Genomic DNA, 15,316 nt, shown 5'->3' on the forward strand with positions numbered 1-15,316 from the left:
GCAAGAGCTTGTCAGAGGCATGACAAATTGCACTGCCAGCAGAATGGGTCAGTAGTTCTCTGCTTGTGAAAGCAAAGCTGTGTCTGGTACCAGTGAGCAGAGAAGCTTCATTAAATGCCAGCGAATTGTTCATCAGCTCTGTTAGCTGAAAAACTCGAACTTCTTCTCCAAAGATCAGAGCTTGTTTTTCAGCATCACTTTTAACTGGTTCTTTGGTAGGAAAATATCTACCTATCTATCCATCCCCTTAGAAAGGGCAGAATCTCTTTGGAATGAGAGTTCCAAAATGAATGGCTTTATTCTTCTAGGCTGGTCCTGGCATTGCCTAGCTGCTCGCTGCCAAAATCTGTTTGAATGGAAGTATGTAATTTTGTCATTCCCAAACTTTTGACTAGCACGTTGGCCAAATTTCAGGAGCCTAACAAAGGAGAGCAATTAGTTCCTAAATACACTTTCAGACTTTGGATATTTGCAGACCTGAGTTAGATCTCTTTGCCAACTACCCACATTAATTGTCATATAATTTAGATATTGTTAATAGATGTCATGTGCCAATTACTTTTATCCTCCACCATTTCTCCTTTCCTTAAACACAGAATAAAACTGGCACAGGGAGATGTATGCTAATCTGAATAGAAATGTTTTCTTGGCATGAAAAGAAAAGCAACAATATGTTTTTATTTAAATATTTCCCTACACACATGCTACTGTATGAGAACCAGAAAGTGAAACTGGTGATAAAGAAGAGTGAAAGTGGTAGGCTAGATTCTAAGGAAACTGCAAGAAAAATAAACCACAGAATAGTGAAAAGTAAACAATATGCCTATATTTTTAGTTTTAATAGTCCAAGTTACTGATAGAACATTGTTACATGGAACAATGAATTGTAGAAATTCCATACTACAGTACAGATTTAGAGTCTCTCTGGATTTTTTTTTAATATTTCCAGTGTTTTCTGCAGAAAGTAAAGCTTTCATTTATAAAAACAATCTGGTTTCAGCAATAACCTTCTAAATGTGAACCAGTGCAGAGAAGATGTAGTGAGTTCAAAAAGGGTTTAAAAAAAACCTAGATAAATTCATGGAGGTTGGGTGGAGCAATGGCTATTAGGCAGGATTAGCAGGGATTGTGTGTTTCAGTTCTGTTTGACAGAAGGTGGGAATGGGCAACAGGGGATGGATCCCTTGATGACCACCTCTTCTGTTCATTGCTTTGGGGCACCTGGCATTGGCCACTGTGGGAAGACAGGATACTGGCTAGGTAGACAATAGGTCTGACCCAGTATGGCCGTTCTGATGTTCTTATGAGTTTGCTTTGCAGATAAACTTGGGGCCAGCTATTTAAAAGAGCTCAGCTCTGATTTAAGCATTTAAATGAGGCAGCTCCCATTAAAAAGAAGTGGAGCTGCTGGATGCAGAGCATGTCAGAAAATTTGGTCCTTAATTGAGAGGTCAGAAATGTCTCCTGTTCTTTTGAGTGAGGTATGAACTCTGAAGTCCAGTGTGGTTGGATTAATTTATAAGGATAGTTCACAGGAGTGAGGTTGGAATTTCAGCAGAATAAAGTCTCTAATAAAGTCAAAGCAGTGGAGGATTCAGAACAATGACAGGATGTGATTCTTTTATATACTTTCTCCTGTCAAATATCATCAGTTGTATCCAGAAAACACTCTAGCTAGAGCTGGAAAATTGTCAAGATGCAGCTAATATCTAAATATTCCAGCTTTCTCCCCCTTTGTTTGCCATATAGCACTGAGGAAGGGTTCCCAGAAGGAAAGATATTAGAGAAATGGAAAGACAAAGAAGGGAAGAAAAGATCTCAATGATATGGAGAGGAATTAATGAGAAGGGTTAATTACTTGGTACAATAAGAAGCTTGTTTTTGTTGTTAAATTATTCCATGTAGTTACAAACTTCTGCTAAATACAGTAAACGCTGTGTTATCTGGCACTTCATCAACCGGAAAGCTCAAATAACCTGCACTTCTGATACCTCCCAATACAAATCTTCAATCTAGTAACCAAGACTAGTGGACTGCCCAGGAGGTTATGCAGTTGCACATTCTGCACTCCTCTTTTATGCAAAAGAGGCAGAAGACAAGGAAGCAAGCTGCTATCAGGGATTTGTTAAATAAAGCAGCTCCCAGGGTGTGTCTTAGGTCGTTAGAATCAGTCCAATTTGCTACACCTTCTAAAGCTACGCTGGTAATTGGTGGTGATAATGATGGCCCTGAGGCAATGTAAGATCCTGAAGTACCTTCTGAATCATCAAAGAAAGATTAAATTATGTTCAGTGTAGCTTTAATGTTTGTGTAGTGATCTGGGTGTATGCCCTGTGCTGCTCATACTGCTATGTAGTGTCCTAAGATAACTTTACCTGTAAGTGCCTTGAGAAACCAGATACTCTGCAGTGCAGTATTATACTGGATTGGTGAGTATCTGTGTAGTATTTTATACTTCATTCATTTTATTGTATTCTAATTCTTTGAAAATTCGTATTCCATTGATAAAGTATAACTCTTAGTTAAACAATTTTTAATTAATCTGCATCTTCCATACCTTCAGCATGGTGGAGAACAAAGATTTTTACTGTATTTTTATTAGCATTTCATATATTTACAGTGACTGTGTCCCTTCACCCCCAACATTTGTTGGCCATAATTATTGGCAGCACTGGTTCAATTAAAAACAACCTATTTTACATTGGCAGTGGCTGTTTAAGGTTGGCACAACCTTTGCCTTTGGATATTGCTGAGATAGGTGAATATTTTCACATCTGTGTTTAAAGTTAGGTTTATATGTCCATACTTAGAAACCTAAATAAGTGCTGAACATCCATCCGCTCTTACTGAAAATCTTCATCATTTGTCATTCCAGTTACTAGAAAGGTCATCCTTTTCCTTGTTGTCTTTGGTGATGAGCACAGAGAGTATTAAAATGCTTTCTGCTTACAAGCCTATGGGCCAAATACTGCTCTTTCAATGCCCAGCAACAGCTCTGGCTTCAGTGGGAGTTCTCCTGTGACTAAGGCCAGCAGGATTTTGGCAATATGTTGAACACTGTAGGGGGGAGAAGATTTGCTTGAAGAAGAATCAGTCTTGCTTCTCAAGTGATTAAGTATATGGTGAGGAATGTGGGGCTCTGAAACTTCCCCTGCTGTGTTGCGCCCTGAGAGAAGGGTCGTAACGTTTTAGTTTCCACTTGGTCGATCAGCATCTGTCACTCACCAAATAGCAATTTAGCAGATTGAAAACTTGATTAACACTGTGCAATTAAGGAAAGAAGAACATAGAACCAAAAAATCCCAAACCCCTGTAGAATAGATATTGCAGCTTTTGACTGATCCTAGTGTGTGTCTGACTAGTACATTACTCTAAAGTCATTTAGTGAGAAAAGTAGTGTGGTAGCATTACGTGTCTGGCTGTTGCCTCTCCTATACTACTGGGCCTAAAGGGGGGAAGCTCTTGAAGTTGCACGTGAGAGCTGCCTACTTAGGATAAATTGGTTTAAGGTGAAAGATACTTTCTTGTTTAAATAACTAGGATTCAACACCCCCTTTCCCCCCCCAATGCCACATGGCTACATTCACCGAGTGTCATAGTGTGGAAGGTTGAGCATTGCTCATGTAAATTCTGAGCTCCTTGTTTTTAAAAGCTTTTCTAGTCCTACAAAGCATTATGTGCACAGGGTGGTACGAGCAGATCTTTGCCAACATGCTATTAGTAAAACACATTATTTTCTAACAATAGGATTTAGAATAGTTAGCACATTTCATCTGAAGAGCGTTTTGCCTGTCCTTGTGTACTGTCCAGTAGTGTGCACAAGGGCTTTGCTTTACAACAAGACAGAAGCTGCACGTAACACAAGTAAGGCTATTGACGCTGCACACAACACCAGCACAATCATCTGCACTGAGCAATGGGTGAGTCTATCACCCCCATTATGCACCTACTCCCATGTGCGCCAAGTGGAGGACGGCCAGGTGGAGCTAACAAATGGATGTGCCCAAGGAGACATGGGCTGAAACATGTTCCTCAATGTGGTAATGAAGAATTTCACTCAGTGCTCTCCTGACACCTCACTGCTGCTATTAGTCAGGAGGTGCAGTGGTAGGCTCATTACAGGGGCAGGGGGCAGAGTCCCTTGTGGTACACCTCTTGTAACACTCAACCCCCGCGCTGTGTAGGATCAGACCCTTGCTAGTTAACCCTTTAACTACTGTTTTAAAAAAAGTCAGAAATTGTTTCCCTGTGCTTTGAACATTTGCCTTTTCTGATATTTTTCCCCGCTGAAGCCTTGTGGTACTGTGAGTGTTTGTTGCCTCAGCCCAGCCCAGGCTTTGTCATGGAGCGGATGCTCCTCATGAATGTTTTCCATTTCTAGGATGATGTGGTGAAATTGACAGATAAGTGTCTTAATAACGCAATTGAGAGCCCAGCGGCAACATCAGAGCGTCGTCTTCCTGCAGACATAAAGAGCAACATCCTGAAGGCACAGGCAGAGGCAGCACACAAGGTACACACTTTGCTAAGAAGGATTCTGCCATTCTCTGGTGTTCCCTTTGGGACTGGCTAGAAGGATCACTATCAGAAAGCCTCAAAGCATAACCCTTTCTGCTTTGAGTTTGACTCTCATGATACACCACTGTATTGGAGAGGCTGGTTTACTGGTCTAGTCTTTAGCTATGAAGACTCTGTAACTAGGTGGTCAAACCGTGGCAGAGTGGAATTGCTTTCTGCCCTTCAGATACACTGACCACTGTGCCAGTCTTGAGCTATAATATCGCAGTTTTTCCTTTCAACAGAGATAAAGAGCTGAATAAGCACGGTGCTTGCATTGCTAACAGCTGTGTTAAGAAATAGTATTTGTTTCTTTGAGGACCTGGCTGGGCGGTTTTCCATTAGCACTGAGGTGTCACGAGGAAAAAAAATAATTCAGACTGCTTTGTTTGAGTAAGAGACACGTGGCACGCACACACCCTGGGAACGGAAACTCCAGGCTTCTCCATGAATCTCATCAGGGACACAAAGTTGGAATTAAATGTTGGAAGCTTATTTTTATATTCATTTTCTTTTAGGTCACAAGGGAGGATAGCGTCTCAGACAAGAACTCCAATAATCAGGATGCCTCTGCCAGGTACTGCATAGGACTAGGGGAAAGAAGCAGTGTGCTTATATGACCTGAGCATAGGACCGAGAATCTGCAATGCTGCAGGCATATTCCTATATCAATTCTTAGGCCACGGCTATACTTACATGCCAGAGATCATTCTTCTGGCATTTGATATAGCAGGTCTAGTAAAGACCGCTAAATTGAACACTGATGGCACCCTCGCAGTCACAAGGAGTAAGGGAAGCTGAGGGGAGCATTGGCTCCCGTTAGCCTTCCGCTGTGAAGATGATATATCTCAGCTTAAGCCAAGGTATGTCAACTCCAGCTATGTAATTTATGTAGCTAAAGTTGCGTACCTTAAGCCGAGCTTCTAGGTCTAGTATAGACTTGGCCTTACTAGTGGTTTAGGGCAAGTCATTTAAGTCCAGCTGTGAAAAGAGAAATAAGTTTCCACATCTGTTAATTTAATATCTTGTAAGGTTTAATTGGGTAGTATGTGTAAAACACTTCAGAGATAAACATCGCTATGCACTGTACTTGCTAAGTATTGTTTGGTATGTGTGAGAATTCATATACTCATAATCTGAGCTTTCCATCTTTTTCCTCTTTAATCCAGCAATAACATTACCTTTTTTAGGAAAAACTTAAAAAACAATGAATAATCTAGATGGCACCATGAGCTTTTGTGGGCACAACTCATGTCTTCATCTGAAGACGTGGGTTGTGCCCATGAAATCTCAGGATACCATCTCTACATGTTTTGTTAGTCTTAAGGCGCTGCAAGACTATTTGTTGTTTTTTAAGTTTTTCCAGTTACAGACTAACTCGACTACCCCGTGGATCTTTTTTAAGGTAATTTATCATATTGAAAGTTGCTACATGGGCAGTCTGAGACAATGAAATTGTATTGTGATACATGGAACAAGCACAGTACATGCAGGGACTATGCATGATATTCCACATTTCCCCACTAGAATATTTCAACTCTGTTCCAGGGAACAGTGAATAATTTAGTCTCAATGGCTTACCTTTTGGCCACACTGCGCAGAGTTCCAGCAAAGGAGTTTTTAATCATGTGAATGCCTGTGTGCAAGAAACTAACATCTCATTTCACACAGAATGGCTAGATTTGAACTAGGTACACAGAGGTTAAAGGGTTAAAGTAATAACTTTGTGACAAATTATTTGAGATATTTGTGTGACAGGCCCCAGTACACTTGCATAATCAAATTCTAGGCAAGAGTTTAGCAGGGAAGAAAATATCTCCATCCTGATAGGTGGATAAAGAACTGGCAATGAGGATTTGTACCTGGTTTTTTTTGCAGGAGCAGCCTGATCTCAGGGAAAGCACAGAGCAGCCTGCTGCCCACCAACCCAGTATTTCTGGAGTCAAGAGAGGCGCTGAAAGAAATCCCTGCCTCAAATGCCTTCCTTCCGTAAGTGCTCTGGGAAGGAATGTTACCGGGATAAGGAAACAGCTCTGAGATTAGCCTGGGAAAGATGAGAAACAGCTGCTAGCTAGCAGAAGGAGCAGTCAAACCTCGGGAAGAGGAGGAGAAGAAAAGCTTGGCTGGCTTCATCTGCTGACTCTTCTTTCACACACACTCATTAGGATCTTCAGAGTGCATGAAATTAAATAGCAACAGAGCAGAATAATACCACAGAATGTGCAGATAATTGCTCTTAACATTATCCTTTAGCCTATGAAATTACCCCTTAAATTATTTAAAATCAAATAAGTAGCTAAAAGGAATTTGATCAAGGAAGTGGTCGAAAAAATACCTAAATAGAATAGAAATACTAGTGTGTTTGAGGTATTTTAGATTACTGTGAGAACAGGGTATTTTAATGCAATTGTTCCTGTGTGAATCTAAATGCAACTGCAGTGCCTCAGAACGGATATATGAGAGAGTGAAATTAAGCTAGAAATGAGCACCACTCTGGAGTTAAGGCCTGGATCATTGACCCTCTCTTCCTTAGTGTTTGTCTGTAAAATAGAGATGAATGCTTACCCACCATAGTAAAGTCCTTTGAGATCTATGGATGACAAGTGCTAAGCATGGCCATTATTAGGGATGTGAACAACTAGTTGACACGCTAGTCAACTAGTCACTTCCCCTCCCCCCAACCTTGCTGCCTCTGTCAGAAAGAGACAAGAAGGGGAGGAGGGGCAAAAAAGAGGAGGGGGTGCTTCAAAGCGGCAGTGCCGTGTAGAGCCTGGGGCCAAACCCCAGGCTCCACACGACGCTGCTGCTACCTTGAAATGCTGTGTGCAGCCTGAGCCATCTGGGGACTGTCCCGCTGACCCTGGGCTCCATGTGGCACTGCCGCTTTGAAACGCCGCAGGAAGCCCGGGGCCAGCGGGGAGCTGCTTGAGTCCCTGCAGTGCTTTCACCTTTGAAGTGTAGCAACAGCCCTAGTCATTATTGGTTTTATTTGCAGGCTTTTCTCTGGCACTAAGGGCTATAGCATGTGAGCCACTCAGAGTAATGATGTCGGTAACAGTGGGAACAGAACCCAGATTCCCAGTCTAGTGCCTAAACCACTTTTTTCCTCCAGTAGAGTTGAGTTAAATTCTGACAGTAGTTGGCCTCCAGTACCTGGAGAGCATCACCTGTGCTAAGAGTTACTACAGGTTGAACCTCCCAAATCCGAGACTCTCTAGTCTGGCAACATCCATTGTTCAGCAAGAACCCTGGCGTTAGCAGGGACAGGTGACTAAGGAGTCTCAGCCACAGCTGGGCAACCCCTGGCTGCAGTGGGGCTGCCTGTGGTCAGGCGGCCCCAGCCAGGAATCCTGGCAAACCCCCAGAGGCAGCAGGGCCGGGGTTATTGGGCAGCCTCTGCCAGGGAACAGCCTCCCTCCACTCCCCGGCTGAAGTGGGGCTGGCGGAGGCGGGCGTCCCGAATCCCCAGCAGCAGTGGGGCCAGCCCTAGCAGGAGGGTGGGACAGCTGGGCGCTCCAGCTGGGGAATCCCCGACAGCAGCAGGACCGGCAGTGGCCAACCAGTTACTGCTGAGAGCCTGGGGAAGCAGGGTAGGGGAGCTGTGCCAGACCAGTGTTAGGGGAGCCAGCGGCAGGGCAGGGAACCTCAAGGAGAGGAGCCCGGGAGCGGGGCAGCCAGCAAGGGAGCACTGACCTCCTCTGGTCCAGCAAACTCCCTGGTCTGGGACAGCTCAAGTCCCCATGGTGCTGGACTAGGGAGGTCCAACCTGTAGTTTAACTATCCTTCCTGTGTGGAATGCAAAAAAGCAAACAGCATCAATCATGGAAAAGGTGCATTAAATTTTAGTGACATGTGTAATTGTTTCTTCCCCAATTAGATTACTCTGAATCCTGCTCTCAAAATAGAGGTGTCGCTAACATCAGCATTTGGCCCCTAGTGTATTTATCTTGGTGGTGTCATTTTTATAAATGGTTCTGTTGATATACTGAGACACATTAGTACACAAGCTTCATTCTAATCACATCTCTAAAGCCTCCATGGAAATCAATGTGTCAATGAAGATTTTCAGGAGGAGTTTATAACGTTATTTATTGAGCTGCTACCTTGATAGACTTCCCTTGTGCATGGACTAAATACTATAATTGCACATATATTTGAGGGGCAAAATATATATTCACATGGTTCTTCCTTTGCTTAATCTCTTGTTCCCAGAGAAGAATTAGCATTGTTTGTGATTTACTGCCTGTAGTGCCTTTAATTTCTGAAGGTCTTTTCCAATCCTATCAAACACGAACATAAAGAGCTGGTGAGTGTTTGCTCAGCTTGCTGACGTGGTGTCAGTAGCACAACATGTCAGAAACAGAAAATCATATAATCTGAGAGAGCAGATAATCATGAGATTTCCATAGGGGACAAGGATGATTTGTCGTCTTTGTTCCTATACTTAAATCAGTTTGTCTGCACTCTCTCGTTGTACGAATAACATTTAGGAACATATTCATTGCTAGTCTGGATCAGTCCTATGAACTGTCTAGCCCAATATCCTCTCTGACAGTGGGCAGTACCAGATTTTTCAGAGAAAGGTGCAAGAATCCCACAGTCAGCAGATATAGGCAAATCCACCTATGAAGGTCTCATTCTGATCCCTTAGAAACTGGCCGAAATCCAGAAGCACCATGGTTTTATATCCATTCCAAATTTTCTCTTAGCACTAACTGTAATAATTCTGGAAATTCTTATCAACATATAAATGTCCAATCTCTCTTTGAATCTTAGCCCATGTCTTCACTCTGCAGAAGATCAGTATTGCTGTGATGGATCTTCTGGATTCGATTTAGCAAGTCTAGTAAGACTCACTAAATCAAACTCAGAGGGCACCAATAGTCAATAGAATGTTTATCAGCTACTCAATAGGGGAAGGCAGTCCTGCTCAGTCCTGGTTTGTGCCAGGACCAAACCCCACTGAGACGCTGCAATTTAAAAGGCAGTAGAGCCGGACATCATGCCCCCCCACCTCCTACTGCATTTTAAATTGCAGAGCTGCAGTGGGACTTGGTCCTGGATTGGCAGCCTCTCCCTGCCCCTCCTCCCCTCTGATAGAGGCAACACTGGCTCCTGATGCCCTCCTCTCCCACCCCTCTGCCCGCTTGCTACCTCTAATATAGAGGCACCAAGTGCGGGGGTGCCGGCGGAGAATGTGAGTAATCGACTTGACTACCCGATAAGCTTAAGCAGTTGACTAATTGACTACTCTCTTACATCTGTTGTGTAGACTGGTCTTAGTAAATTCTTATCCTTAGTGGCATCCTGTGGCATTGAGTTCCAGAGTCATTACATGTGGTGTTAAAAAGTATTTCCTTTTATCAGTTTGAAATATGTCATCTTTCACTTTCATTAACTCCTGTGGTTTTGTGTTGTGAAACAATGAAAACTGAAATTTCCGATCTGTCTTCTAGAGCACTCCTTGTTTTATTACATCCCCTTTTATTTGCCTCTCTTGTAAGGCAAACAAATCTGTCTTTTCAAACTCGTTCATAAGTGTGTATCCATGTCGTTGATCGTTTTTGTGGCTGTTTCTATGAACCCTTTAATTCTGCAATATCCTTTGTGAGAGGGGGTGCACGCTGTATTCCACACAAAACTAAGTATTATAATCTTTTTATTCTCTATGCTACTACTTGTGCATCCTTGTTTGCTTTTTCATCATAAGCTGAGGTCTTCATTGGGTTCACAGTGACATCCAAGTCTCTTTCCTGAGTTGATGCAGTTAATTTGGAATACTGTAAGGAGTCCAAGTAGATAATTTTTCCCTTTTAATGTTAATTAATTTGCATTTATTAACACTGGGCTTCATTTGCCATCGATGTTGCCTATTCACCTTACTTAGGTCACTCTAAAGTTCCTGACAGATGTCTTTAGACTTGACACAGTTATGCAGAATAGCCATCTGCAGATTTTTCTGCCTCACTGCCTGCCCTCTTTTCCAGATCAGTAGAACCTCAGTGTTATGAATGTCTCAGGAATGGAGGTTGTTCATAACTCTGAACAAAGCATTATGGTGGATGGAGATGGTTTGTAACTCTGAACAAAGCATTAGGGTGGTACTTTCAGGTTTTCAACTGAACAGTGGTTTAATACAGTTTTGAAATTTTACTATGGTGAAGGAAAATGCTGCTTTTAACCATCTTAATTTAAATGAAACAAGCACAGAAACCTTTTTACCAACAGATAGACGGGGTGCTCAATTTTTTCCCCCCCCGAATACACAGAGGTTCCTCAAAGGCATAGTGAAGTTCTTCCTCCAACCCAGACTTCCTATCCCACAATGGGATCTTCATTTAGTATTCAAATGGCTGACAAGCCTGCCCTCTGAACCTGTGGCTACTTGATCTCCGTCTCACCTTTCCATGAAGACAGCATTTCTAATCACCATTGCCTCAACAAGAATGATGGAGAAGATAGCAGCTCTGATTGTGCATCTCCCCTTCACAGTGTTTTTCCCTGACAGTCATGCTCAGACCACATCTAAAAGTTCACACTCAATGTGACATCCAAATTCACATGAACCAACTCATTCACTTTTAACCCAAGTTTCACCAGGATAATAGGGAAGCCATCTTCTTCCTCGACATAAGGAGAATCTTGGCCTTGTATTTGGACAGGACAAAAGCTTTTGGAAAATCTGCTAGGTTCGTCCTCTCCCTTGCAGATAGGACTAAGAGCATAGTGTTTTCAGCTCAAAGATTCTCTCAATGGGTCTCAAATTGTATCAAACTCTTATTGGATTTGCAATTTAGCACCTCTGTCTATAATACACGTGTGCTTGCTAGATAGACTTCCTCACCTGTTGCATTCTTCAAGGGTGTCCCTGTATCAGAAATCTGCAGAATGGCTACCCAAGCACCTGCGCATACCTTTAAGAGCTCTGTGCCATCCTGAGGCACTCCGCTGCAGACGCCAGATTCAGCTCCCCGATACTCTCATCCATAAAAGGCTCAACTCTGAAGCCCCGATCTCCAGTAGGAGACATTGCTCAGGACTCATCTACAGTGGAGCGCCCATAGGGACACAACATAAAGAAGTGGAAGTTACTCACCTTGTGCAGTAACAATGGTTCTTTGAGGTATGTCCCTCAGTGGGTGCTTCCTGACCCCCTCCTCCTTCACTCTATTTCAGAGTTCTCCTCTCAAACTCTATTGTAGACAGGGAACTGCGGAGGGTTTGCCTGCGTAACACTCGTTAGCGTTGTGGCAGAGCAGAAGGTGGGGATGGGGACATTGGGTATACAGGCCAAACAGACACAGTTACTGAAATTCTCCAATCAGCAGCATGGGAACGCGCAAGCACACCTACAGTCGAGCGCCCATGGGGGGACACCTTGAAGAATCATCGTTAACTGCACAAGGTGGGTAACTGCTTCATCTCTGTATGCAAGCTTGAGATGGGCACTGCAAAAAATCTCCTCTGGGAGGATACTGTTTGCTGCCTGGGATGTCTGTAGTACTTAGGCTTTCAGGAATCTATGCCACATAGCACTAGACTACAGTGGCCAGTACTGAGGTGGCTACAGGTCACTTGGCAATCACATCAGCATCTTTCTTCATGTACATGAATTTCCTCCTTGCTCTATATTGATTTGTTGTGTTTCCAGGCTAAGCTGTCATAAAAGCAGTGCTGATTATTTCACACAGCCTCTGTGGTGGGATGAGAATGTTTTCTTCTTTCAGGCATGCACTAGAGGAAGATAATGCCACCTCTGGTCCTGAAGAATCACCGATTCCAGTTATTCTGGCTTCCGCAGAGGAGATTGCAGTTTTAAAGGTTTGCACCAGCTGTTTGTCCACGTGTGCAGCTCTTCATTTCACACTAAAGCACTGACACTTATCAGTTTAATACAAAAGGAATGGCTCTGTGCAAATATTAAACTTTACAGCAGCATACTTGTCTCACACTTTTACCAAATTGTGACCCCATTTTAAACCCCACTCTGGGCTATGTCCCTTTGTGTTGTCTAGCCAGTATTTTCTAAACTGGCTGGCCAGCTCATCGCCTGAATGAATCTGTTTTTATCCGATGGTTTTGGTGTCTCTAGGAACAAATACTAAACGTGAAATTCTACCATTTGAATGCACATGTGCACCTCACACTGAAGTCAATAGTAAAGGCAGGGTTGGGGTCTGGAGTGTTTGTTACTTAGATTTTTGACATAGTGAGCACTGTGTTTCCATCTTGAGATAATTAAATGACAGTGACATGGGATTCCTGTGATATTACATTAGGTTAAGGGGCTTTGTATGTGATTCTGAATTCTCATTACAGAGGACTTATTAGCAGCTGGCCTCTAACCAATATTATGCTGCCAATTTCCGTGCACAGCTACATCTGCTTTTCCCAAGTATAGATCCTTAATCCAGAGACTCCACTTAAACTATTGTATTATCCACAAGTGCTGTGGATGATTTTACATCTACACAGCAACGTGGGTGTAAAATCAGTGAGCACAATACCTAGGCTGGGGAGCTGAGAATAGAAGAGCATGTTAGTAAAGACCATTTGATGATAATCTTTTCTGTTTAAAAATTAACAAAACTCAGGCCTGGCAATGGGACTGTTAATTGAAGACGGTGCTCAGAAATCAAGAAACCACTAGCATACTCCATCTTGTGACTAATGGGGATTTAATTAATAACTAGCCAATTAGCCTATCATAAGACGGGATTTTCAGGTCTCTCCTCCACGTAGGTTTTCTCTCCTGAGCCTCCGGTCTCTCTCTCTGTCTCTCTCTTACTCTTCTCCTCTCCCTCCTGCCTCTCACTCAGGGGACTGCAGAGCCCAAATGGTCGTTTGAGCGCCGCACTCTCCGTGCTGCATGACGTTCACGTCCAGGGGGCAGGGCCTGGAGCCGCTGTAACGCCGCACGTCACCGCCCCGTCCCCCTTCGCTTCCCGCTGTGGCGCTTGGCTGACTTCTGCGCCGCTCAGCTGGGCCACCGCGGGGAGCAAGCAGCGCAAGTGGCTGTTTGGGCCCTGCGCTCCCCATGCAGCACGGGCCTCCCAGAGGGAACAGCCGGCATTTCAGGCAACCACGCCCCCCAGAGGGAACAGCCAGCATTTCAGGCAACCACGCCCCCCAGAGGGAACAGCCAGCATTTCAGGCAACCACGCCCCCCAGAGGGAACAGCCAGCATTTCAGCAACCACGCCCCCCAGAGGGAACAGCCAGCATTTCAGGCAACCACGCCCCCCCAGAGGGAACAGCCAGCATTTCAGACACTGGGCTACTATATTATATTAATAATAATAATAATAATAATAATAATAATGGGTTATTTTACAGAGCAGTCCAGATGACCTTGATGTTTCGTTAATATCACTGGCGGAGAATCTAATTGACTTTACAGAAGCCGTTCCTCGGGTAACTGTTTCAAAAGCAATTTTGTAAAAAGAACGTAGATTTGATTCAACTGTTGACTATTTATAAAGGAAAATGTAATCTCTTTATAGATAACTGGTCATTTGGCATCTGTCCATTGGATTTGTGAGAGATGTAGCAGCAATTTCATGGCTGCTGGTCTAATAACAATCCAAATGAGCCTTAGGTGACTGCTCTGACCTGTTGGGGGTTTATATGGATACTCTCCACATTATGGATATGAATAGGGGAGCCGACAGCCATGCTGGGTCTTTGGGAAAGGTGAAGGGGCAGTTCTGTGCTCCTGGAAGGGGTTCAGGATGAAGGGGCGGGGTCAGGGACAGCCAGCTCTCAGTACCACCCAGACTACAGCGCCACCCCCTCCTCCGGCCCTCAGAGCCACGCAAAGCATGTTGTGCGGTGCTCCAGTGGTGACTTAAAGGCAGGGGCGGCCCATGGCTATAGGCGGACTTGGCCACCTCCTAGGGCGCTGCCGCCCGGGTCGCCCGATGATGATGTCACAGGGCGCCCGCTGATGACGTCAGGCCATTGATGGCCCTGCAGGCAGGGTCGCCGATCGCACGCCCCACGTGGGGCGCCAGCTGCTGCAGCCAGCCTCAGGCGACTCCTGTTTAAAGGGCCTGTGCAGTAGCAGCAGCAGCAGCTGGGAGCCCTAGGCCCTTTTGAATCGCTGGGCCCAGGGGTAGTTAACTCATTCCTCCCTCCATCAGTGGGTCTGGCTGTGAACCAGCAGCGATGTCACCTGACTTGGTTACAAGTATCATAGTTTAGTTTGTAGCAGCTTTCTGTCCACAGCAGGGATAGGGAAGGCATGCTCCCAAAGCAGCACCCAGGGCAGTGTACTCTGCAATGTCTGTATTGCACGGGGGGGGGGGGGGGGGAGAGGAGGATGATCTGCCAAACCAGGTGTAGAAAAGGGGTCTGATCCACACCTCAAAAAGCAGTGGGCTAAACTGGTTATTGCAAGGCAGCTATGTGCTGAATCACAGCTGGCCACTGCACTAATCAATTATGAGCCACGCAGCCTGCAGACACACATCCTATTTAGAGTCCATCACTCTTACAAGCATCTTGATTCAAAGCCCTTAGCAATGGTGCAGGCTGACGAGATATAAAAGCATGACAATGCTGCTAGCAGCAAATTAACTTTTGACTCAAAAATTGTTTTGAAGAAACAATGTTTCGAAAGCATTTTGCATATCATTGAAACTTTTCCAGCATGTTGATTTTCCTTTGGCAGGTGTCTTCCCAGCCCACAGTTACACCCAGGTGGATCGTGCCAGTGAGTTATTCAAACATACTTTTTGTTTATTTGAAATTCAGAGTGG

At 44.2% G+C, this 15,316-nt stretch overlaps 1 protein-coding gene across 2 annotated transcripts in view; it reads left to right on the forward strand.

Moving 5' to 3' along the window:
• Positions 1–15,316, forward strand: part of EPB41L5 (erythrocyte membrane protein band 4.1 like 5) — a 110,372-nt gene that overhangs the window by 87,121 nt on the left and 7,935 nt on the right. For both annotated transcript variants that reach the window (XM_075933065.2, XM_075933066.2), the window contains exons 19-24: positions 4,382–4,513; positions 5,076–5,134; positions 6,436–6,546; positions 12,285–12,378; positions 13,893–13,970; positions 15,229–15,270. In XM_075933065.2, the coding sequence (XP_075789180.2) occupies positions 4,382–4,513; positions 5,076–5,134; positions 6,436–6,546; positions 12,285–12,378; positions 13,893–13,970; positions 15,229–15,270 (516 nt within the window). The remainder of the gene's footprint in view (positions 1–4,381; positions 4,514–5,075; positions 5,135–6,435; positions 6,547–12,284; positions 12,379–13,892; positions 13,971–15,228; positions 15,271–15,316) is intronic.

The sequence above is a fragment of the Pelodiscus sinensis genome, chromosome 7, assembly GCF_052426305.1.
Source record: "Pelodiscus sinensis isolate ZL-2025 chromosome 7, ASM5242630v1, whole genome shotgun sequence".
Classification (NCBI taxonomy): domain Eukaryota; kingdom Metazoa; phylum Chordata; order Testudines; family Trionychidae; genus Pelodiscus; species Pelodiscus sinensis.